This window comes from Miniopterus natalensis, chromosome 11, assembly GCF_054644295.1.
Source record: "Miniopterus natalensis isolate mMinNat1 chromosome 11, mMinNat1.hap1, whole genome shotgun sequence".
Lineage (NCBI taxonomy): Eukaryota > Metazoa > Chordata > Mammalia > Chiroptera > Miniopteridae > Miniopterus > Miniopterus natalensis.
In genome coordinates this window covers 68,917,478-68,943,886 of record NC_142091.1, presented here as the reverse complement: position 1 = coordinate 68,943,886, position 26,409 = coordinate 68,917,478, and the positions used below count along the sequence as shown (strand labels likewise).

General features: G+C 42.8%; 1 protein-coding gene across 1 annotated transcript; it reads right to left on the bottom strand.

Moving 5' to 3' along the window:
• Nucleotides 1-653: 653 nt before the first annotated feature.
• On the bottom strand, nucleotides 654-25,627 carry LOC107527615 (fatty acid desaturase 2-like protein FADS2B). The gene is given in 13 exon segments (XM_087822288.1): nucleotides 654-705; nucleotides 2,153-2,278; nucleotides 3,506-3,585; nucleotides 5,398-5,494; nucleotides 6,464-6,561; nucleotides 6,757-6,833; nucleotides 9,465-9,525; nucleotides 12,101-12,226; nucleotides 14,759-14,860; nucleotides 16,389-16,586; nucleotides 19,318-19,428; nucleotides 22,377-22,399; nucleotides 25,342-25,627. Coding segments are annotated over 13 exon segments (1,437 nt in total).
• Between the last annotated feature and the right edge of the window lie 782 nt (nucleotides 25,628-26,409).

Sequence of the window (26,409 nt, the reverse complement as noted above, 5' to 3'; positions counted from 1 at the left end):
CTGCCTCTTTTGTTCGCATCACCAGCATCTGACCCATGTTAAGAGCTCGATAACTGTTGCCAAAGGAAAGAGGGTAATGAAGATAAATATGTACCCATAAATAAAAGATGGTGGAAGGTAAATGTATGCATGAGAAGGTTCATTCTATTTTGAGTTAATTGATTTGGCAGAAAGTTAACTATGTTACAGTCCCTTAACATAGCAAACTTTCCTTAAAATTCCCCCAAAGAGGAAGCTGCTACTCAATTTTCACCAATTCTTTATTGAAGAGAAGAGATATATGTTGTTGTTTGCGTAATCTGAGGTTCATTTTTAAATGTAAGCCCCCAGACACTTATTTTAAAATGCACAAATAAATAAGAGGAGATTAATAGATAGAAAGGTAGATAGATAGAAAAGTTTACTAACACGTTCAAGTTGAAATTTAGGTGATGGGTTGTACAGATGTTCACTGTAAAATTCCTTCAACATTGCTGTCATTGCTTCTTATTGGTAGAGGAAACCTTCAGGGAAGGGGTCGCCGTGCGTCCTTGGGGTTCACGCACCTGGAACACTGGGACATGCCAACGTCGCCCACAGGGAAGCAGGAAGACAGCGCACATCCCCCAGCCCCCGGAGAGGCGACGACGGGCACATCGGCCCGGCGCCCCGCTTCATGTCTTGTAGCACACGTCTGCCCAGAGGGCTGAGGATTTCCTCAGTGACCTGTGAGAGGAGTGAACAAAACCATCGGGAGGTGACCCCTAAGGTAGGAGTTGCTACTCCATGGGACATTTGCTCTTTACTTGGTTCAGGGCCATGTTGTGATTTCCAGAGATATGTGAAAAATATCTCTCTGTGTTGTCCAGTGAAGGGAGTCAAATACACTGAGGTGTTTTTTTTTAGCAGGTGAGACCTCCTTTCCTTGATGGAGGAGATCGAATTTTTCTTTCATTTATTCTCTTCTGTATTCCAGACCATCACCTACTCTTTTCTCTAGTCTTTGGTTTTAAGCTCCTCTGAGATTCTACAAGAGAAAGCGTGCAACTGTACACCAACCCCTCCGATAGCTACCTACCCATCCTATTTTATAATGTGAAAGATACTTTTCTAGTCTCTGGGGGGACAGCAATGAATAGGAGAGAGGTGGGTCCTGTCCACGTGGAGTTCCTGGTCTACTGGGAGATACATATTGAAGAATTTGTGACCTAATATGTTATTTAGTCATGATTGTGATAAAGGTCACGAGTGAAGAGAGTCAGGTGCTGCAAGAGCATGTGACTTAGTCATGGGGGTCGGGGAAGACTGGGAGGAAGAAGCATTTGGGATGAGCCTTGGAGAGTGAATGGGAAAGGGCAGACGGTGGGTTGGAAGAACATTCTAGGCAGAAGAAAGGTGGCAAAGGAAATGAAATAGCAAGGGGTGGGTGGTTATGTAACAGATGAATGGAGGGCAGATATCTGGAGGGCAGAAGGAGGAGAAGGTGAGTGGTAGAGTCTGAGACCTGAGCATGAGGCAGGGGTCAGATCAGAACAGGCCTGGCCTTGTTGGCTTCATTCAAGATACTATCGTGTTTTTGCTTGTTTTTTTTCCCCCCCAATCCTAAAAGGAAAAGAAAGTTATTATACCCAGATCACTGGCTGTTAGTCTGACCAGCACAATGCTCTCTAGGGAACTGTGAATGCTTTGGGATGGGTATGAATTTTCAGTTCCCACAAGCCTCGCCATTCTCGGTCAGCTACCCCTGGGGTCAGTCTACGGGAGATCAGTCACCCCTGCCCAGTTCACACAGTTATGTCCCACTGGACCCTGCAAGCATCTTAGTTTGCAACCTGGACCAGATGATTTGAGAGTCCCTCCCACCACTGGAGTTGTCAAGCATGCAAAGGCTCTGTAGGGGACACAAGGACAAGCAATACATAGCCCTGGTTTTAAGAAGCTTGAAATTTGGTAGGGCAGCAAGGCATTTTCACTAAGAAGGACCTAGAAGGCAGGGAGTAAACGGTAAGAAAGATGATCACTGCTGTTGTTGATGCTGTTCATGTCCGTGCTGGGCATGCAGGAGCTGCTTCAGAAATGGTTCTTGGGTGAAGGAGTCGCAACCCAGTGAATAGTCTGGGGATCAGCAGTGAAGAAAAATGAGAGCTGTGAGTGGAGGAGACTCTGTTATTACCTGGCAATATCCCCGAACGCCTTCAACATGGGCTTGTTCACACACTGCAGTCCATGCTTGGCACACAAGGACCTCACCAGAAGTGCCACCTTGTGGTAATTATGGCGAGGCATGGTGGGGGACAGACTAGGGAAACGGAAAGGGGGGATATAAAACTTAGACCTTCAGAGCAGCCGGAAAGAGTTTTCTTTCCCCATTACTAAACAAAATTATGTCAGCAACGCAGATCCAACTGTAACTTTGCCCAATACTTCTGGCCCAGGAAGTTAAAAAACTCTGGCTAAACATTCCTATCTCTAAACCTTCTGTGAGCACTGCGGTTGGCAATGTTTGGGAAGAGCTAAGAAAATAAATATTAGCTCCATCAAAAATGTTTATATTTGGCCAGCTCAAAATAAAGTATGGAGTTTTCTATCATTCTGAACCACCTAGAGAGCTGGAGACAGCCACCCTCCATCTCTGCCTCTCGGCCTGTGCCTCTATCCATCTAACTCCTGCGTCGTGAATAGATGAGTTTCAGTAAGCTCTAGTCATGGCATATGGGGAAAATCCCAGAACAGGAATAAAAAGTGAGGAAAGATGGGTTTTTATCCAACTTTAATTTATCAGCCAGATGACTTTCTTGGGTTTTTACCTCCTCTTTGATAAAATATAAATAATAATTATAATAATATAATTATTATAATAATTGTCTTGTTTTGCTGGGATTTTAAAGACCTAACATGAAAGAAAGGGTAAGAAAATCCTATAAATAGGCATGAGATCTCTTTCCTTCTCTGACTATCATAGAAATGGCTCAGACAAAGAGGATGTGGAAAGTCTCTCCCCTGAGTATTCTGGGGAGATGAACTCCCAAAGGATTACCATTTACTCTTCCTTTGGGGCATGTCCGCCTAACTGATACCATTTGGAAGTGGCAGCAGAGACTGGATTTTATTGTTGATTATTTTGTAACCTCAGCTCTAAAGATATAGATACAGATAAGCGTTTAAATTAAATTACAATTAAGTTTCAACCCAACGTGGTTACCCAGGTGGCATGATTTTTCTTGGGTTTTGCCAACAAACCAAATGCAAAGAAAACAATCAACAGTTTCTAAATCCATGGGAATCTGGAAGCTAAATCGCTGGTATTTTCCCAAGACTTCACTCTATTTACTCACAGTTGTTATACGGCCTTCTTTTCTTTTCTTCCTTCCTTACCCTGATGTTAGTGGAAAGACAGCAGCCTTTCAAGAATTCTGGTTCGTTTTTTCCCTCTGAGCTCCCAAGCCCATGGCCCTGCTCTGGACTGCACAGGGGCTCTTATCAGTCAGAGCCCATGCCCCCGATCAGGACCTTTTCTGTCACTCACTGATGCTCGATTTGGAAGTTCAGGTGCCCAGTGAACCAGTCGTTGAAAAAGGACTGTTCAACATTACAGGTTGCCAAAACCTGCAAAGAAAAAGTTTACATTAGCTGTCAATAAGCTCAAGGGCCAAGCAGAGAAAATGTTTAGTTGTGTTTTTTTCCCCCCAGTCCATCATTCAACAAGTGCTCATTGAGTCCCTCTTTTGTATAAGAAACCTTGAGGAATAAGAAAGGTAGATGGTCCCAGGTAAATAGCTCGCAATTTAAAACAGCAATAAGACATTTTGCTAAGAAGTATATATACAAGGCACTAGCTAGGAAGCAGTGTATAGAATTTGAGGGGGCTTAGTCACCGTCAGCCCTTGGCTACAGAAGACTGAGGGGTCACCAATGAGGACCGTGGCAGGTGGGTGTGAGTGCAGGACTGTGGGAGAGGTGGTAGGGGTTAGAACACCGCTTCCACAGGGTGGACTCGAAGGCCTGCTCAGTGGGGAGGAAGGCACTCAAGGATTTTAACCAAGGGTTCTGTGCGTAGAAACAGAAGTGCATTTGATCTAGGTACTTCCCTTTGTAATTGAATGTATTTTATTTTATGCATTGAAAAGTATTATCCTGAGGAGTTTGTAGGCTTCTCCAGACAGCGTAGAGTAAGATCCCTTGTGAATGTTATTTTATTCAAGGCCTTTCTAAGGTTTAATTCCAGTTGAGGTTGTTGCCATTTTGAATATTGCTTTCGTGGTTGTCCTATGTCAGTGTTTCTCAAGGTGTTCTTCAGAAAACCTTGGGGCTCCCCCGGACTTTTTCCAGGGGATCTTCAAGGTCAAAAGTATTTCTGTGATACTTCTAAGACATTTTCCGCCTTTTCATTCTCATTCTCTTATGTTTGTACAGTGGATTTTCCCAGGGCTACTTACATGGGGTGGCACCATCATTCTCATGCAAGTATGTATTGGTTTGATTCTTATATTAATTAATAATAAGTTAATTAATTCAAAAACATTTTTAAGTGTCTCTGTTTTAATTTCAACTACAGTAAATATCCATGAATATAAATAACCTACATAAACACAAGTTCTTTCAGGTTCTCAGTAACTTTTAAGAGTGTCAAGGGGTTCTGTGACCAAAAAATATGAGAACCACTACTTGATGCCCTATGGAGGGTTCACTGAACTCAGAAATGAGCTTGGAGAAGGAATTAGAATTGTGACTGGATTCTCCAGTCAATCCTGGAACAGCAGGTGGAAGGCTGAGGAGGCTGAGCTGATCAAAACTCCGAATCATTCACAGATGCTTGGAGAGCATGTCATGTCTCCTCACCAAGCCTCTCTACAAAGAAATGAGGTGCATTCCAGTGTCTTTCTGGGTTGTCAAATTCATTGTGTAATTCTAGGAAGGCTGTGTCATGTGGGTCAGCAAAACTTTTATGTAAAGTGCGAAGCAGCACATATTGTAATTCTCTGTCACAGCTACTTAATTCTGCTGTTGTAACCTGAAAGCATTCATAGATAATATAAAAAAATATATGAACATGGTTGTGGTCTAAGAAAACTTTATTTACAGAAATAGGCAGTGGGTCAGATTTGGCCCTTGAACTGTATTACTGACCCTTGGTTTAAAGCAAAGGCTGTGAAGTCAAACTGCCTGGGTTTAAAGCCTGCTGTACCACTTATCAACTCTGTGATCTTCTGCAAGTTACTCAGCTTCCTTGTGCCTCGGTTTTATCATCTGTAATGTGGGAATAATCATAGCACCTGCCTCATGTAGTTATGTGCAAAGCAGCTGACAGTGCCTGGTCTCTGGCAAGCACTGGGTAAGAATGAATTCTTCTTATAGGAGGTAACCAGACTCTAAACCAGTACGCTCTGAAGGATCCTCTCCCAGGAACGTCATTATTACCTGAGTACTGACCCAGTCTCTGTTCTCCTCTACGCTCATCTTCATGGATACGTGGCTCATCTGTGAAACAAATGCAATCCAGGGACTTTCCAGAAACCTTTTGGAGAACAAAAGGAGAAATTGATGACTCCTTGAGGTGTCACAGTTCCAGTCACTGGGCTTATGTATTGGAGGAAGTTCAAAGGACTCCAAGGTACCAGTAACATAGCGGTCATTTATTTTCCTCTTTGGAGGCCTTTATATCTAGAAATGACACATGAAGCATTTGGTCACTGACCTATCTTGCTGCCTCATGTGCAGAAGCAGTGCCCTGGTTTGCTGTGGCATTGGTGGAAGGTTCAAAAGAGACCTCAGTAACTTCAGGGCATGTGCACAGTGATTGACAGCCTGGGCTTTGTCGTCAGGTTCTGGTTTGGCACTGCCACTGGACCTTACCAGCTCTATAGCCTTGGGCAAGTGATTCGATCTCTGAGCTTCAGCTGCCTTAGCAGCAAATGAAGATGCTGTCTACATTGTAGGATTGTAGGAGAATTACGTCAAGCAAGATAACATGCGTCAGGACTTTAGCAAAGTGCCTAGTGCATGTTAGCTCTCCTTACCCTTATTATGATGTCGGATTTAGAATAATAAAGTGAAATAACGAGGGGGAGATAAATTGGGAAGCTGAAGAAGGCTACTTAATGGGAAGTCATTTTAGTTTCTGGAAAATCTCTAGTCATATAATAACTTGAAAAAATTTCATCTCTTCTATTATCTTGGGCAAGGATTATGATGTTCAATTGGATTTCAGTTTAAAAAGAGGTGAGGATCAGATGATATACTGCAATTGGGAATTAAACAAGTGAGGGGGGAAAGAGAAGATCGGGCAAAGTTTTTTTCTAAGGAGCTCTTCTTACTCAACTATTTCAACTTAATAAATTTTTTTTTTACATTTTCTTGGAAATGTCTCGATTATAGAGAATGGGGCATGGTGTCATAATCTGATGTTAATCACAAATAGATTTGATAAGGAAGGTATGAGGACTATCTAGGTTACAGTAACAAGAGGACATTCTTGCTTTCTTACTTGACCAAAGTAATGAGCAGTATGGTTCCAAAGATTCCATAGAAAGGGCCGAATGTGATGAAGTAGCAGATGTAAAAACTGCTGACCCAGGCAATTTCCTGCAGAGAGAAGTGCTTGAAAGTTAGATGCCCTGAACACAACTTCATTTTCCCTTCATTGGGCTAGGGTCCCTTCACATACGGGGCAAGTCCTATGTCTCATTATTCAAAGGAGCTCTGTCTGGAAGGGCCCAAGCATTTTCATTTCCCATTTTCTACTTGATTTAGCTTCAGAGAATGAGTGGAACTACTCACCCCCCAATACCTTCTGAGGTACATCAGTTGCGTGGATTGCAGGGTGAGATACACAGGTATAAGGAGTGGAAGCCCAACTGAAAAACACACAACAATAACAGAGATGGTGAATAAGTGAATGTGTCCTCAGTGCAAGTCAGCAGGGTCAACACGCCACCTGCAATGTTGCCTCTGAGAAGGGCAGCAAGCTTGAGATCCAAAGCTGGGACTTCTGAGTCTCTGATGCTGAGCCAGGAATTTGGTTCAATCTCCCTCAAAGAGACTAGGGTAGCTTTCAAGATGTGAGTCATTCTTGATGGAGGTACCCTAAAAGAGCTTCTGCTGCGAGCTTTTAAGTTATCTCAAGGTCTGTGGAAACCTTCTATCCTTCGGTCTTTAGGATTGGGCCCTGTCACAATATGCCAAGGCATATTCTTTTATGGCCAGAGAATTATTTACCTGCTTCTCCCCCAGGGTCAGTGCGGCTAGAGCATAAACGAATCTCATGGAGACCCTTTGGGTTTTGACAAATTCTCTCCTTGACCACACTTTAGTCAGTTCTTCTGATCCCTCTTCTAGATTAGGCTTTGTGCTGGCCTGAAAATTCTCAAACTCTGCAAACTCTCAGCACAAATGATTTCATCCATCTCATATACTAAGAAACTTGAACAAACACTAGCATAGTTTCTAACAGCTCAGGGCCACATCCCTGGGATGACCTTACTTAGAGCATTTATGTTAGAAATCTTACAATTGTAAATGCTTTCTCTGTTCTCTGAGATGTATCTTTTATGACAATGAAATGTCTTCCTTAAGGACCTGAGAATCATCCATTTGAAATATGATCTTGAAGAAGGTGAGGGCCGTCTCCTAGCCTCTGTGGGAGGGTAGGAGCTCAATTTCCATATGCACCGGTTAGCAGGCACAGATGGCCCAAGCAGATTGACCAGTTTCCCCTCCCCTCAGCATCTTTCAGTAATTTCCTTTAGCATGCACCAAGTTTAAAAAGTGCCCACTTTTTGTTCCAGCAGAGTTGAGCTCAGTTTATACTGAAGCAGTAGCCTGAATAAACTCTATCTTGCCATCCTGAAAAAATGTCCAGCTCTGTTTCTCTTTGACAGTTTGAGCAGGACTCATTTATACCTGAGATGCTGAGAGCGCATTTGAAGGGAAAGGACACAATGAAACAGCCCCTGTGGGCAGTGTGGCTTGTGACGGGGGGATTCTGCAGTGAGCCCATGCCATTCATTCATTCTTCATAAGCTAAGGGTGTATTGCTGCATGAAAGATGGGAGGAGAGTTCGGAAAAGAAACTCTTATGTGAGCACACATCTAGGTAGGTTGGGGACCAGCTACCTTTCAAAATGGGGCACCAATGTCCTCATTCCTCTTTTCGGTTGTGCAAGAAAAGGAGCAGGTGACTCCCATAGATGGGCTGCAGTGGAATGAAATCCCTATCCCTCCAAAAACTGGCCCACAGACCATCTGGTCGGGCATGTTACAGATAACCACTGGCAGCCAGCATTTGGGCATATCAGGTAATCTGCAACAGAGTTTCTCAGCCTTGGCCCTGTTGGAATTTTGGGCCAGATAACTCTTTGCTGTTAGGGGCTGTCCTGTGTATTGTAGGATGTTTAACAGCATCACTAGCTTATACCTCCTGGATCCAGTAATCCCTCTCCCTCTGTGATGATAACCAAAAATATCTCTTGACATTGTCAAATGTCCCATTGGGAGTAACATTGCTCCTGGGTGAGAACCACTGATCTACAGGAAATGTTTGGAACCTTCCCTGATTTTGGTTTATTTTCCAAATGTTTTAGATGAACACATTTGTGGTTCCATGAAACCATTTTTTTTTGGTGAGCGATCATGGGTTTGATTTTGTTTAAGAGCAAAGCATTTTGCTTCTGATGTTTTTTATTAGTACTATGATTATGTAGCTATCCTATTTTCTTTTAAGCCTGGACCCACATCCCACATTTGCACCCATTATCTATTATCTATCTATCATCTATCTATCTATCTATCTATCTATCTATCTATCTATCTATCTATCTATCTATCATCTATCTATCTATCTATCATCTATCTGTATCATCTATCTATCATCTATTTATATCTATCGTCTATCTATCTATCTATCTATCTATCTATCTATCTATCTATCTATCTATCATCTGTCATCTATCGTCTATTTATCTATCATCATCTATCTCTGTTTACCAAAGTATCTTCTACAACTGTATGTAAGCCATGGAAACAGCCAGCTTTCTCCCGCACAGGGCTCTATAGGTGCCTTTGATTCCTGGGCCTCTACTTTCTCTGGCACCATAGTCTCCATGCTTTGGCATCCTTTGCTGCCTCTTTCCTCCGTACCCAAATGCCACTATTCTTTTCTTCTTGTAGGTGCTTAGTCTTCCCACAATTAGAGTCCCAGACGCAAGACCCCTTGATTGGCATCCTGTCTTCAGTCTTTCTTGGAGCATCTCCTTCCCTGCCCAATACCCAGAGCAGTGATATGCCTATTAAAAATTCCTGTTTGCATCTCCGGTTTCCTCTGCAGTCTCCTCTCCAGTAAGTCTGAAAGAAGACATGCTGCTTTTCTCAGTAATGAGACGACGTGGGCTGTCCTTTCCATGAGAGGATCCCAGCCCTGTCCCCTGACTTGACTACCTCTTACTTCAAGGAAACGAGATGGTAAAGAACGTGGCTCCGAGGAGACTTACAGGTGTAGAAGTACAGGTGCTGCTTTTCATAGTCAATATATTTGATTTTCTTCTTGCCATACTGCATGGAGAAAGAACGAGGCTTCAGTAAGAGACAACACCTCTGGCCACTGCACTCAAGGACATCTGTGGGCTCGTGTGTCTAAAATCTCTACAGAAAGAGCCATCTGACCAGAGTTCATGCTTGCTGAACCTGAGGCACTGGAAGAAGCGGGACTAGAATGGGAGGAAAACGGTGGCACCTTTTTGCTCTAATTAAATATGGGCAATTCTTTCATGCCTGGTTATTCCACTTGACCACGGGCATTGTGATCATTTTTATTTATTATTATTACTATAGAAGCCATTTTGAGGCTTTTTGTCCTTATACAGAGTGGAGTGGGGGCTGCAAAGGCACATTTCTGATGAGTTTGTCTAGCTCTTCTTTAACTATGCTGTTTACAATTCTGCTTGAAGCTCAGTCTCCATCTATATCCATTCATTCAACAGATATTTATTGAATGATCATGTAATAAAAAAGATACAGTCATGGCCCCTCCTATCTGTCCCATCTTTCCTCATTTGTGTTCTGACCATGGATCTCATTCTATAATTTTCTACTTGTAAAGCACAGTGATATTACATATAATCTCAGTACTTGGAATTTGATTCATTTCCTAGGGGTCTCCTTCATTAGTTTAATCTGTTCTCAGTGCATAAAGACAGAAAATGCCTTGAGAAGAGTCATATAAGTAATGGTTTTATCTCCAATAACAAGCAGACATTCAATAAATGTTTAATTGAAGGAAGGAATGAATGAATGGTAATTCACATCCCACTCTATATTTTTGCTGTATATCCGCTCAGTTATACTATGGGCAGTGTCTGACTCTTGCTTTCCCCATTCTTTTAATACTTTCTGACCTACATATAGAGACCTACATATACTCTCCTATTTGGAGAGTAGGTTTGATCCTTTCTTCTCATATTGTCATAAATAAAAAGAAATATAAAGGTGATGATGTAATAATAGCTATTTGCAGTTACTCTCAAGCTTCTAAATATTAAGTGGTGGGAAAATGGAAAAGGAAGTGCCTGAAAAATGCTTGGGAGTCAGCCAACTCAGGGGAAAGGCTGGTTTTGAATATCTCTCCGAAGGAGGACTCTTAAGTCTTCCAGGTACACAGGACCTGGCACATAGATTTAATTAATGCTTGTTGCAAGAATGAATGTTTGAAGAAAGTGATAGAAATATTGGCAATAAAATGAGAGAAAGCAAATAATCAGGACTCATCAGAACTATTTCTGATGCAAAACAACTGAATTTTAGAGTTCAAATAATTTTAAGTAATATTTTGTGCAGTAGCTTTGAAACTATGTTATATAGATCCCTAAGGTTCTAGGCATATGTCCCAAGAGCATCTGTGAAACTTGGAGAGGTGGCCTCCATCATTTGTGAAGCTCTAAAGAAGGCCCTTCTGGAGAAGGTCAAGCTGTTTCCTGAACTTCAATGAGAAAAATCTCCCTTTGTCAGGGGGGATAATTAGAGAAATCAAATGTCACAATTTTAGTGATGAGCATGGAATTCACAAACATCAGAGAGGTCCAATTTGTTTGTGGAGACATGGTCAAAAGCAACTGATTCACCATCACAAATTTTGTTTTTCAAAATCTAGCCAAGAGAATTTGTGTCCTAATTCAGATGAGGAAAAAGGTGAATCTCCCAAAGCTGGGAAAATCTATTTGCAAAAAGTTGCACAATTTTTGGTTTATGTACCACAAGGCCCAGGCAGCAACTGACAAAACGACATTCTTATTTTCATAAAATGCCTAAAAGCTCCTAGAAGAAGATAGCAGCTTCTTCCTAAGTACCTGACTCCCAGGATACATGTCCTTAGACCTCCTCTGTTGAACAAAGACTTCCCCTTAAGAAGCTTGGTGATTGTCCTTTACATGATAAATTTGAGATTAAAAAAAAAAAATCAACAACTGAGAAATTCTGGAGTTGATTTACCCCTTCCTTTTTCTATCTTTTAAGAAGTACAAATTAGAGGTGGGATCTCTAAGTGTCTTAAAACACATTTGGGCTGTGGTTCATGTACATGAACCTAAATGAACATGAACTGAAAATGACAGCATTGTTTCTTCTAACTGAGCTAGAATTAGTTGAAATAACCAGAGATTTAGGTGTTTGTGCTTTAGTGCTTACTGAATGTACTGATCTGTTGTCCCTGAGTGAATGTCTCCACATCCTTGGAGAGCCTTTGCCCACCTCAAGTCACCTAGTTTTACTATATAACATTAGCATGTGTTGCTTCAGAGCTAGTGACAGGAACTGGGCAGGGATCTGCTCGTTACCAGGCTTGCTCAAGCTGAGTGATACGGGTTATATTTCTTACACTGGGAGGTTGTACTGAATAACTTTTAAGGACATGCACTCCACATCTCTTTCTAATTTTACAACTTCAGGTTCAGTTATTTCGAATCTATATCCTGGGCTTAAAAAGAGAGATGTTCTCAGGACATGCCATGTGTGAAGCTGGAAGCTCCAGCTTGATCTTTCCAAGACAGGGCGGTAGGCCTTTCTAAGAACCTCTTCCAGAAGCTTCTAGGAACCACTCCTAGGAACTTCTGGTGGTCAGGATTCCTAAACGTACCTTGATAGGTTGCAAATCTCCAACTAGGAAAAGTGGGCCCACATCAATATCTGGGTCTTTTGGGTAAATGTTTGGTTTTATGTGATGTTGGAAGTGTCGGAAATTCCACCATTGTCTTGACACACCCTAAGGAAAAGAGAGGGCTCATTAGTGGGGGTGAGATTTCTCTTTTGAAATATCCTTCAGGATTAGAGTTTTCTGCATGCGTCTCCAAAGTCAAAACAAGGCATTTGAGCTTCTCAAACTTGCCCCCGCTGCTGGGTCACGGAATGATTCAGGGGCCCTCAAAGCCTACGAACAAGTGTTTATCTGAGTCAGGAACATAAATTTAGGCTCAGGCCCCTCCCGATAGTGAAAAATCATAAGAACCTGGTGAAATGAAATAGTTTTCCATCTTTTTTTGATTCTCATTTTAAAATATTCTAGAGGTAGGTGAGGCAGAGAGTAATTTTCCTATTTAAAAAAAAAAAAAAGGAAGAAAGAAACCTCAGCTCTAAGACTTTAATTAGCTGCGGGGGAAAAATGGCCCCAGGCATCCTCCTTCAACAAATATTTCAAAGAATCATAGATGTGAAGTGATCTCCCCGGGGAGCGTGGCTCAGGTTATTGCGTGTCCAGACTTCAATGCCCCCATATAAAAATAAATGAGAGTAAAACTATTTTAGCTGTGTCATGCTCGAATCATCCCTGCATTTGAAATGTGACCAAATTGAGATGGACTGTAGGTATATAATATGTACTGCATTTTGAAGATTCAGAATGAAAAAAAAGGAATAAAAGTATCCTAATAATTTTTATACTGATAACCTGTTGAAATGATATTTTAATATGTAGGGTAATAAAGTTATCTTTTAAAATGTGGCTATTAGAAAATTTAAAATGACTTCTGGCATTTTAACGTGACTTTCATATTTCTTTTGCACTGTGTTAGTCTGCACGCTATATGTCTATGATGGTTTTGCTTCAAAAATCTTTGTTAGAGCTGCCTTCCCATAGCCTTCACTGCAGTTTTCTCTTAGCAACCCGAGCCCTCAGTCCATCAGGAATAGTCTTCTCGTCTCACTTCTAATATCCCCTAATGTCTTTCCAGTGTGATCTCTCTCTCTCCTGGCCAGCTCTCTCTCCTGAATCTTGTGCTTGAGTGAGGGATCATTTTCCAAACATTTCTTTTGGATGTCTTATGATATCTCAAACTCAACATAGAGTCATCAGTTTCTATCTCCCCTTTTGGGGCTCCAAGGACTCTGCATTGCTATCAAATTGCACACTCCCCACTCACTCTTACAATTGTGTATTCACTCATTTATTCTGCCATTCATTATTTACTTTGAAGTTTGACCCATGTGTTAGATACTGAGCTAGGCAGTATTTGGAGTATAAAGATAGACACGATAAAATGGGATTCCCACACTTATGAAACATATAATTTAATAAGAGCAGTAGATAAGCAATGGTTCTCTTTTTCAATTAAATCCTCTGATAGCCAATACCTTGGCCTCTTCTACTGGCTTACTATACCCTTCGGCCAATGACTATCTATGGAAATTGGTAATATGAGACACAGGGTTTGATTCACGAAGGTCAGAGAGCATCTGTTCAAGGTCTTGGAACTTAGAACAGTGGTCAGAGTGGTTATGGGTGTGATCTAAAGCAGGTGGCTCCTCCCTGACTCCTCTGTCTGGAAGCCACAATTTCTGGCGACAAGGGAGAGAGTGATTCATAGGGAAGTAAGGATTATTAATTATGTCCAAAACAGGCAGCTCTGCACCCAGTCCCATACAGGAACTACCCTAAGTCATTCCTCACTTCCACCTTATTTCCTTTCTTAGGACAGTATCCAGGCTTTGGACTGAAACCATCCTGAATCCAAAGCCTTGCTACTAGGTTTGCGCCACTGGCCAGTCTCATCTGTCACATGGGTGAGGTTACTGGAATGATTACAGGAAAAAACATGCTTGACACTCTTTCCCCCAAAATGGTTTAGGATGTAATCATAGAAACAACATAGGCCAGATTTTCAAGGAAGGTCTTAATTTCAACTATTCTGTTTCTTTATCTCTATAATAACACTTGACTCATAGCTTACAAAGTATGCATACTGGGGGGAAGGGTAAAGATGTGCTACAGGGAGTCCATTTTGGTTTTCATATTGTAAAGAAGTCCAAAATGTATGCAAACATTTTGTAGTTTATTTTCAGAAGTGCTCTTTTCTTATGTAAGTGCTGCAAAGACCAGAATGTGTATATTTTTGCACAGCTAGTGGATGAAAATTCCAAAGAATCTCAATATCTGCCAGTATCTGTGCCTTTTCCAGGTGTGGGGAGAAGGTAAATTAATGTGAAATCAAGTTTTGAAATTTAAAATTGTCATAGATGTACAGGTAGGGATGTTTGCTGTTTATAGGATAATTTCCTTTGTCGCCTTCCTCCCGCCCACCTTTGCTCCCCACAGGTAACTGTCTCTCCTGCACATAGTTGAAGCCTATATTAATTTTTTATCATGAATCACATAGTATCTACATTGTTAGCATATGTACATTTCTTTGTGGGGTGTGCACAAACATTTTTTTACTGATGTGAGTGCACAAGCACACTGGGAAACCACTGCCTTAGGGAATGGCCTTTGAGGGTCCCATGGTGCTCCCTGAACATCTTGTACCTTGAGATGACACATCACAAATTTGTGCATCAGGCGGTTCCACTTGGACTTCTTAAATATGGAAAGATGGCTTGTATCATGCTGCAAAAATAAACTCTGCGCCTAGAAGAGACGAAGTTGTCAGAGGAACTGGGAAGGGAAGGAGAAATGCACAAATGAGCCCACTAGTTGATTCAGGAGCCGCCCTGAGAACACTGGGAGATTTCAGCCGATCCCAAGCCAAGCGCACGTCCCACTTCCCACACTTGTGTCCTTTCCCTCCGCTGTACCACTGCAGGGGGCTCTCTCAGCCTGGACGCCCCCTTTGCCCTGCCAGCATCTTCCGACGTGGAGTGGAAAGAGCATGGCCTTTGGAGTCAGGAAGGCCTGAGTTCTAAACTGTTCTTTACTGCTTTTGAGCTGCAAGACTCTTGGCCAGTTATCAGCAGCCCTGAACCTCACCTTTCACCTGATAAGCAGGGGTGATACCGCTTCATTCTCCGCCTCTTGTGCGATGTAAATACGTGTAAAGCTCCCAGCTTGTGCTAAGCACCAGCCAAATGTTTGCTTCCTTTCTTGCTTCCAAAGTTGCTTTTCAAAGAATAGTGCAAGTTGGCTCTCAATGAAAAGGTTAGCATAAAAAAGTTCTGGCCCTAGTTGGTCTGGCTCAGTGGATAGAGGGTCGGCCTGCGGACTGAAGGATCCTGGGTTTGATCCCCAGTCCTGATTGGGGCGGGTTCAGGAGGCATCCAATCGATGTCTCTCTCTCACATCAATGTTTTTCTCTCTCTGTCTCTCCCTCCCTCCCTTCTACTCTCTCTGAAAAGCAATGGAAAAATATCCTTGAGTAAGGATTAAAAAAAAAATTTGAGAATTAACATTGATGTTAATTCTCCATTAAGCCTTCCCCAATTGTCTCATTCAGAATTAAATGCCTCTTTCTGCCCCAGAGGCACACACTTGACGCTTTCCTTAGCATCAATGCCATTCTGTCACGTAACATGTTTAGATATTTGAGTGACAGTATCGGTCACTGGATGACTCATTTCCGAGGGCAGGCACTGGGCGCTTTTCCCTTTGTGTCCACAACACAGTGTTGTGCTCATAGGAGACTGTGTTCGGAGACTCATACTTCATTCCTCAAAGATTTATCAAGTCCGCACGCCAGGCGCTGGTTGTCATTTACGCTGCGATTCCTACATTCTTATTCTCATATAAGGTGTATTCTCTGCCTTGCAGAGTTCATGGTCTAATTCACTGATAAGTGCTGGCTGGCTAGTGAACGGACGATAAAGATGAATGTTACGTGGCTGAGAACAGAAGTTCATTACTGAGCTTTTGTGGACAAAGTTAGGCAGAGTAGCAACTGTCATAAATTAAATATTTATATTATGCCAGTCACCACGCTAGGCGTTCTACACATTAACTTGTTTAGTCCTGCTCAGAATATAGTTTTATAAAAAAATTGTTTTCCCCATTTTACAGGCAAGAGAACTTGGGCCCAGCAAGGTCGGATAATCTGCTGGTGCCAGACACCGAAGCGAAGGCTGCCAGGAGGGATCAAGCAGCAGCTGACACCAACCTGAAGAGGGAAGAAGACATTCTGAGGCTCCTTCCAAAGCCACTGCCTGAGCTCAGGGCGCCTGCTTACCTGAGAAACCGCGAGGAGAACGGAGATGCATATTGTAACCGGCCAGCCATTGCCAAAATGCCACACCATTAGCCAGGCCAGGGCTTCCAGAACCAAGATCTGGGCGAGGTGAAGGAAGAAGAAACCCAGGTTGGCTTTGAACATGTTCATAGCCTCTAACGTCTTCCGCAGCTCCTGGAAATCTTCCACCAGCTGGGCCTGTGGAATATTCAAGGGGGAAATTAGTTCTTTCAGGAGAAAGGGAACACAAGAGATCATAATGAATAATCTGTTTTATTAACTTACTAACACCTTAATTTTACAAATAGACATTTATTAATATCATTAAATTTAATAGGGAGGAATTAAAAACAAAACAACAATGAACAAACAAAACCTTTGAAAAATATTAGGATAATTCTTTTCTCTAGAGAAGAGAAAGGAGAGTAGTGATTTGTCAATTGTCCTCACACTGTTAGGGAACTGAGAGGGGAGGTGGTGGTCAGTAAAGATATACAGAAGTCTAACAGTTGCCTTTTAAGCCATCAGTATTATTTCAGGTGTTGACTGATTTCTGGTTATGCTTTGGGAAACTTTGTTGTCTATATGGATCTATGTTACCATAGATACTGGCACAGTTTACAAAGTGATTTCTGTATTGTCAGTCGTTTATATGTACAAAGGGCTGGTTCACAGAAGATAATGAACACAAACAAATATAGGTCATTTAGATGAGCTCAGTGGATATATTTCCTGTGAGCTGCCAATGGATCCCTAGAAACAAGACAGGGTGGCTGGTGGCATTAGAGTGTCTGCTGGTTGAGGGGGTCCTGGTTCTGTGCACATGTACTGGGCATGTGTGCATGTATGTATATGCACAATGCTAGCCTTGGTTTGCAAGCTTCTCACATCACAGTGGAGCATCAGCGCAAGGTCTGGGCAGAAATATCTCTTAGCTTAATGACTCTAATGGGTTGAAACCAGGACCGCTGAGAAAGTGAGCAGAGTATAAGAAAGAGAACAGGATTGTTCAGATGTAAGAAAGGAGAGAAATTTGAAATAAAAAAAGAGCTATGAACCTAATTCTAGAAGTCAAAAATTTCATTTAAAATTCACTGATGCAACTTTTAAAGTTTCCACTGCCTGGGAAAAGTCCGGATGGGTTCATTTATCAAGTCCTCATCAAGCCTGGAATTCGGAGTCCGTAGATACTTTTAGGAGGTCATCTCTAGAGGGCCTCAGAGCCTGGTCATGTTTTCCAACATATTTATTGTACAGACACAGGGTCACCAAAGCCCAGAATAATACCTGGTCTGAAACCATCAGCAAGTCAGTGATGGATGCTGGACTTAAACTTAAGCTTCCTGACACTCAGTTTTGTGCTCAAACACTAATTGTCTACATACATATCTGGCTAAATATAAGATAACCATTCATTGTCTAAAAGAGTGTTGATCTCTGGGGGTAGCCATAAATTTTCTTTAATTTTATATCCATCTGTATATACATATATACCTTCACATAGATGTACTATAGAAAATTTATGGCAGATTATTACCTCCAGAGACCAACACTCTTTTACAAAATGAATGCTGATAGCTCTTAGCCATTAGTGGGATGTTCCTTTCCTTAGAGAATATTTTTAGGAAAAACAATTAAGCTTAGCATCATCTTCCATTTTTAACCTAGGGCATCCTGCCCTAAATGATGTTGAGTTCAGGATAATGGTAGCATCTAAAATTTATTGAGCATTTACTGTGTTCCAGACACTGGTCTGAGCATTTCAATGCCTTTAACTTTTTCAATAATCTCCCAATAACTCTTAGGACTTTGGTACTATTGTTGTTGCTATTTTACAGGGAGAGCAGCTGAGCTGCAGAGAGGTTTGGTAACTGGCCTAAACCTGGGCAACTTGTGGCAGGGCTGGGTTGTGAGTCCAAGCCATCCACCCTCGGAACCCACCCTTCTGAACACAGTACCTTGCGGGATGCACGTGAACCTTAAGGGTGAGCTTAAGTGTTTGTCTCAGGTCTGCACATAACCAGTTCTGTATCCCCAGATTTCCCCTGGCCTTCTGTGAGTTTGCTTCCTCATTTCTTAAAGTGGAAATATAATCCTTATTCTATCTGCCTCACTGTGATAGATGGATCAGCACTTCGTACAAATTATTTGCAAAGAATGGTACAAATGTAAGCTGTTTTGAAAACAACAAATTGCAAAAAAATGAAATGAAATGCCTAATATTAGCTGAAAACCCTTAAGCTTTATGTAAAACCATCCTGGTGAATTTTTAGTCTTATAGAGACCCCATCCTTTGGAAGACAGTGTTCAGGTAGTCAAGGTACTAGAGAAAGAAAGAGTGATGTCCTTCCTTGGGAACACCTAAGGGATAGGGGTCAGAAAGGAGTGATCTGGAGTCCTAGTTCTTCAACACACCAGCTCTGGGGCTTTCAGAAAGGAATTTCTTTTCCCTGGACTCTAATTTCCCCAAATGTCAAAAGGGTTGTAGTTAGAATATACTCACATCTTTGATTCAACAGCCAATTATGGAGTGCACGTGAGTCCTAAGGACACAGGGATAAGCCACAGAGATATGATTTCTTCTCTCATGGAACTTAGTTTATCAGGGGGCATAGACATACACATTACACTAATAATTACAAGCAGTCACTGAAAACAATTATAAGTCCCTGGCATGAAGTAGGTGTTTAGAGACATGGAATTACTGTTTGGTGTAGGGCCAAACACTCTGTTCCTTTGTTTCACAGAGGTTTCATTGTTCTGAGCGGGGGGATGGCATTATTTGGAAATATGTGGCACCCACTTATTCATGCTACTGTGGGCCCGCCCAGGCCTGAAGGCTGGGTGTGCACAGAGAATGATAAGTTCACCTGAAATGTACCTTGGCCCCTAACTTCCACATTTTCTTGAGTCCTGAGACCTCACTCACGTTTTTGTTTCTCTCCTGGCTGGGCTCTCCCTGGGCAAGCTCTCCCATGAGCAGTGGCTTAAGGTACAGTCACACAGTGTCAAGATCCACGTGCATGGCTCTGAAGATATCCTGTGAACCAGAGACAGCTGTTAGAGGCTTAGAAGAGACATGCTGATCCGCAGGATAGTCCCCTTCCTGACCTCACCCTGTGCCCATCTTGGGAACCAGCACACTCTCTGCTGTAGAGAATTTGCTTTCAACTTCTGGTTGATGCTTCAAGTTGATTGAGCAGAATTACCATTGGAAATCATCTGTGAAAGCTGGGGATCCACCTACTGAATGCACTGATTCACTAGGCAAGTCCAATGCAGCCAGGCTGTCCCCAAGCATTGGAAGAGACCTCTATTTTATTGAGAACTAGAAAAAATAGTGGCTTGAGTTTATGGGTCATGATAAATCTTTCAAGTTCAACATCGTGCTTGTGGAAGTGGCTTATACTATCTAAGGAATGCAGCAACCAAGACTGGTGTTGCAGATCATGTCTCCCATCAAAGTCTGCCTCTGGGTTCTTAGCCAAGGACCAGGAGAATGAGGTTCTTGAATTAAGTTATTTTAAAAAATAAAATAAAAATGCAGTAGATGATGGTTGCTTAAGACAAATGTGGAAGAGAGTGTGGGAGCGCAGCCCTTGAGCTCTGGGTTGTCTAGACTAGCATGCTCTTGGCTAAATTTGTCACTGTTCCTAAAAAACACTGAGGCAGTGTCTGCAGGGGCTTGTGACAGCCAGGCAGAGAATCCAGTTGATTAACTCTACTTTTCCATTTCAGGTCTCACGCTAAGCAGACATTCCGAGTGGCTATGAGAAGCGGCAGTGGTTCCTATAGCTTGCTTATATTTGGAAGTGAGAGGTATTCCCTTCCTTTGGGGATTTAAACAGTGTTTGGGAAAGGGGGATTTTCTAAGAAGAAGATGCTGGACTTTCTGCTACTATGGCTTTGGGGATGGGAGTGATTAAAAATGAAATAAAACCAAGGTTGCAACTTGAATACATGGAAACCATACACATTACTCTGAGTTCTGGTGTTGCATAGAACTGATTAAGCAGACCCTGAAGCAGCCTTCCCACATGTAAGTCCTGCCTTTGCCACTTACTAGCTGTGTAGTTGTGGGCAAGACTCTTGACCTGGCTACGCTTCTCTTTTCACTAACATGGAGGTGGTGATAATAGCTGCTCAATTCATAAAGTTGCTATAAGGACTAAGTGAACTCATTAAGATCTGATTGGCAGATAGTAAATTCTCGATATACATTAGCTATCTTTCTTATATGTATACCTCTAGTGATACGAGCTTACTATCTTCTCTGCAAGAGAGCAATTCAGATATTTTATTCCTGTGCTCCAATGCCTAATGTGGTGTGAGCTCTGATTTATTTAGTGAATATAATAAATTCACCATCTTTAAATTGTAAAGCAACTTTAGATATAGGCATGAACTACCTGTGTACCTACTTATAAGAAGGTGCTTATATAATCAATAAGGTTAATTGGAAAGGTGCAATGTTGACTCGTCGGACCTCCTTCCCCTAGATTCAATGATGTAGAAAGAGATTTGTATCTGCTAGGACCAGTCCAGACTCAACTATCCATTCTGCCTCTGCACACCGCCTCTAACCCCCTTAGAAAATGCCGAACTCTATGCTTTCAAAGGTGTATTTTAATTGTCACATTCGATGATTCTGAAACTTAGTTCCCCTGACCAGGAAGAGAGTCATTCAGTGTAAGAAGGTGAGTCAAGTCACTCAGGATGATCCATACTGAAAAAATCATGTTCTGCTTGTTGTTTGGGAGCAGATTAAGATGGAAAGCAGCCTTTCTGATTGATCAAGATCCGAGCATAAAGGAAAGGTAGGCCACTGCAACTTCATCTTAGTCTGAGCAGTCACCCAGCATCCTGGAACAGCGAGCTGGCATCAGATTCCTCTGGGTTCATTGTTTCTCCTGATCCCCAGCAGGGTTCTCCAGTCAGTACTGTGGCGACGGACACAGGAGACCCACACAGTGTTCCAGAACAGTAGGCGTTGCTCTGCTCTGTGGAGCTTTTTCACTGTGCTGATGGGCAGAACAAGGAAAAAGTGTAGCTCATCTTAGAATCTTTGATTTAGGAGAATTTCCTAATAGAGACTGAATGCTAGTCAGTTGTGAAATTCTCTCTTGAAAGACCTGCAGAAATGAGTTCTGTTACCAACATTCTTGGGCAAGTATGTCCCCGCTGAAGGAAGGAGAGGGCATAAAGTGAGGAGGGGGAGGGACACTGCCAACACTGTTGAGTGTATCCTATGTACAAGGTGCTCTATGGGCCGACTCATAATCATCACCTTAGTTCCGTGAGGCTCCATTGCTTGTATTGCAAGGCAAAGACGCCGTGTCTCAGAGGAGCAACACCAGATTGTCTGGGGAGGTGCTAAAATCAGTATGTATCCGCCGAGCAGAGGGTAATGGTGAGTCCCCACCTCGGGCTGTAATCATGTGAGTCACTTTGCCTCTGGTTTCAACCTCCCTCCCTTGGCTTAGCTCTCATCATCCCCTTCATACATCATGTTATTCATTGGACCTCTCCCCATTCAATAAACATTTCGTGCCTCTCCGTGGTGCTGGAGCTTTGCACATACCGTTCCCTTTGCCTTGATGGCCGCCTTTCATTTACTCTACACAAAAGTTCTTCTTTACCCTTCAAGATCCAGATGAAATACTGCCTCCCCTAGCCCACCCAGGAAAGTTATTCATGATCTCCTCTGGGCTCCTATGACACTTTGTTCCTAGAACTTCTCAAATTATGTTGTAAGCCCTCTATGTCTTTACCTCTTCTCTAGTGGCCTTTGAGTTTTTTGAAGGCAGGGACCCTGTGCTATTGATTACACTATACATACCATCCATCGGTATGCTTGGAGTATGGCATGAGATCATGGATGCTGAATGAAAACAGGAAAGGACGAATGAATAAATGAATATAGGGTTTTTCTAAGAAGGAGAAAGTTGGGATAATCAAAGTGTTGAACTCAGAGGTCTTAAGCACCACTGTCTCCTCCTTGCCCTCAGCATCTCTCATGTTCTGATCTTTCTGATCTCTCTCATTTTCATCTGTTAGCCTTTTGATGTTCTTCTCAACCATCATCTCTATTCCTTAATCTATTCACAAATTTATATCATAGCTCAAACTGATTATTTTCAAAACAGTATCAACACAGAAAAAATGTGATTTTCACAACTAGCTTGGAAATCCTGATAGTTTTTTGCCAGATTTCCATAAGTCAGTTTAGAGTCCTTCATCTTGTTTACTTATGCAGCCATTCATCAAGTATTATAAATTACATCTCCTAGATATCCTTGGCACCCACCCCTCTTCTTTATTCCTATTGTCAATGCACTGTTCAGGTCTCTAAACGTCCCCTGGATTTAGGTACCCTCATTCACCTTTGATGAGGAGAATAAGGGTTTGGAGAAGAGTCACTGTTTAAATAGGAAAAGTACCCCCCCCCCCCCCCCGGCAGGTGCAGCCATGGGTCCAGGGCACACAAAGAGACCGTATTTGGGTCCACTTTTCCCTTTCAGGGTATAAGCTGCAAAGACCTCTGAAGCTGAGGAGTGAGTCTGGACGTCAAGTCCTCTGACTTTGTTCTGCCCCCTTCCCCAGAGAGCGTGGTGCCCTCCACCACGTTCCCTCTGTTCCCGATCAGATGGCACCAAATACGATCAGGACCTCTAAGCTGGTAGTAAACAAAGTACGAATCACACCTCTGCGGTTAGATGGGAATGTCACCCGCGCTTTGCAGATGGCCGAGAGGAAGCTCACAGCATTCCGATGACTTTCCCGGGTTCATATGACGGACCCCAAGGCCCAGGCTCTCCCCACTCCGAGTAGCCATGGACTGTGGTTTCGGAATTTTCTGGCATCCTCCCAGTCTTCTCGAGCCACCTTTCCTTGGACAATATTTTCTCTGAACATTTTTTGGATTTACTTTCCTAACGTCTAAGGTCCGTGACTGACCACTCTCAGGATTTTCATTCTCGGGAGATGAATGAATATTCTCAGGATATGCATGGATATTTTCCTCTAGGGTTCTGATGGTTTCTGCTTTATTAATCAGTTCTCCTTGTTGGCTAGAACTGAATCAGAATCATGGTCTTTTCCTAACTTCGGGGAGGTAAAAACTATCGGCAAATTACAGATGTATCACCCGAGCTACCTCAAGCTTACAGTCTATCCATGATTTTCTCTGAGCTTGTTCTATGACTTTTGTGTTAGAAAAGCATCATCCATATTTTCTCTGAGTTGTGGGAATGAGGGGATGGGCTAGCTGGGAATCCGTAGTATTTTTTTCATTTTATTTTTGTTACCCTCTCCTGCTATTCTTGTACACACTTTTCCCACCTCGCTTCTTCTACCCTCAGCTCTTTGGATTCCTACCCAGCACCTACCTTCCCGACACACAGGATACTCTGGCCCCTTGCTACAAGCACAGCTCATTTTCTCAAGAAAAGGTTGAACTTAGTTTAAAAAAATATTATGTCTGAAGGAAGTGGTGGGAAGTAGCAAGGTATGTTCAGAAATGTTTTCACCTGACTGCAGAATCCAGATTGGAAGCTGCTAGAGGAAGAGCGTGATTTGAGAAGGGAGATGAGAAATTGAGGAAAAAAGGTGTTGAAAGTACCAAAAGACAAAATCGTGCTTAACCGAAAACTTGCCAGACGCTTGCATATTTTGTTATTATTAACACCATTTATAGAGTGATTCTTAGTTAAACAACGTTTTCAACTCTATACTTTAAAACCAGCTGGAGAACTTATATACTAAACTGTGAAACCAACAAGGCAACAAAGAAGTAAGAAAAAAACACCTGGGTTCCAATTTCTGCTCCACATGTTAATTTTCTGATTTTGGGTTAGTTAGACCCTTTTGCTCTCATTTCTTCATCTGTATAATGTGAACTATAAAATTCCTGATTGGTATAAAACAACCTCTTATAGAATACTTTAAAAGGGCTTCCTAAATGCATTTAAGGGTTCGAGTAACCTTCCTATCAAATGTTAAATGGAAATTTTATCTGTAAGGACTCAGCTACGAAGGGCTTTATGGTCAAAAACCTACGTGATTTCAAAATTGGGCAGCATCACTTGCTGGCTGTGTGCATTGTTTGTCTCTCTGAACCTCCCCTTTCTCATCTGTGATACGGAGATTACCTTCCTCGTGGTGAGGTTTAAGTGAGGTGATGCATTTGAATGTTTCTAGGGTGTTCTAGGCACCCAGTTACACTATTTTTTTTTTCTTTGCTGTTTTGGTGGGGGAGGGTGCAGAGGGGAAGCCATGAGGAGAAGTGGAAAGACTGGAAGTGAAGAAAGATAAGGGTTTTGAATCTGAGCTCTGCTGTCGGGTGACCTTGGGCCAGGCAGTTATCCTCTCTGATTTTAATTCCTTCTTCTGTAAGAGTGGGTCGTATCACCTGTATGAGCCTGAACGAGCTGCAGGATGCAAAAGAGCTCTGCAGAGTCTAAGAGCCTATGGAATTTTAGGCTTTCACCATTGTTATTAACAACATTTCGATGCTTAACAAATGAATCACTGGCTTTCTTTTAAACACTCCAAATAGAAAAGTCTGAGAAATTTATACTTGGGTGTGTATATATAAAAATATATATATATATTTCCCCCCGATTTTATTTACCTATTTGTAACTTTCTTCTTACAAAACAGTGACTCCACTTCAAAACAAAACACCAAGAACAAAAGGGAACCCAGGATCCACAAACAGTATCCACTCTCAGCATATAAGCTCATCCCAAACAGACCTTGAGGCTTAAGCTGCTTCCAAATGCTTGCTGGCCAGGAATCCCGAACACTTGGTCAGGGAGGGGATGAGCCATTGTGGAGCCTGGGCACATACTCGACATGCTTTTGGGGAGAGAGCCAAGGTGCCAGCCGCCCCGCAGCTGGCACAGAGGGAGGGCAGAGCCTGGCCTTCCTCACCGCCGCGTCCTCCCCGCACAGTGGTTGAGGACCCAGGGCCCACCTGGATGCTGGGGGGCCCAGTCAGTCACGTTGTAGACCTTGCGGTTGATCACCAGCCACTGGTTGGCCTCCTGGTTGTGTCTCTGGATCTCCTGCCAGCTGTAGGCGCTGAGGCTCTGCCCGGGCCCCCGCCCCACCCGCCCGCTGCCTGCTTTGGGGAGACCTCTGCTGTCCCCGGTGGTTTGCCTGCTGCTGCTCCCCTGGGGACAGCTGGCTCGCTCCTGCAGGGCTTCCTTCCCCGCACGCTTTTCTCCAATCTTCATCCTCTCGGAACCCCTGGGCTTCCTGGGCTGACTCCTGACCCTTCCAACCCTCACCTCTGACTGGATCATAAACTAACCCTTTCCCCCCTTTATTCCATTTTGAGCACAGACACTTCTTTTTAGCCTAGTTTTCTCTTCCTAAACCTGAGGGTGGGCACAACCCCAGCCTCTCACTTCTGTCTGTCCTGAAGCTTTTCCGCCCTGATGGAGGCTGGACCACCTTTCTCCGCTCTCTTCTCCTGTCCTTGCCCACTGGTCTCTTAGCAGCATCCTTCACCACTGAGTCCTTAAGTAAAGAGTTGTGGCCAATGGCAGTCCTGCACCACCCCACGGGGGAGCGGCCAGTCTCTGTCAGGTCACTTCCCTGCTCTGCGTGGACGTGTCCTGGGTTCCCAGCTGCCTGACGTGCCTGTGGCTATTTTGCAACTACTAATCTGCACTGCTTAATCCCTTCACCCTTTTCACCCAGCTCCCCGACCTCCCTCCCCTGACAACTGTCTAGTCTGTTCTCTGTATCTATGAGTCTGTCTCTATTTTGTTTGTTTGTTTATTTTGTTCAATAGATTCCACATAGAAGTGAGATCATATGGTACTTCTCTTTCTCTAACTGCCTTATTTCACTTAGCACAGTACCCTCTGTTTTCTTTAATATATATATATATACTTAAAAATATATCTTTATTGATCCCAGGGAGAGGAAGGGAGAGGGAGAGAGAGAGATAGAAACATCAATGATGAGTCATTGATCGGCTGCCTCCTGCACGCCCCCGACTGGGGATTGA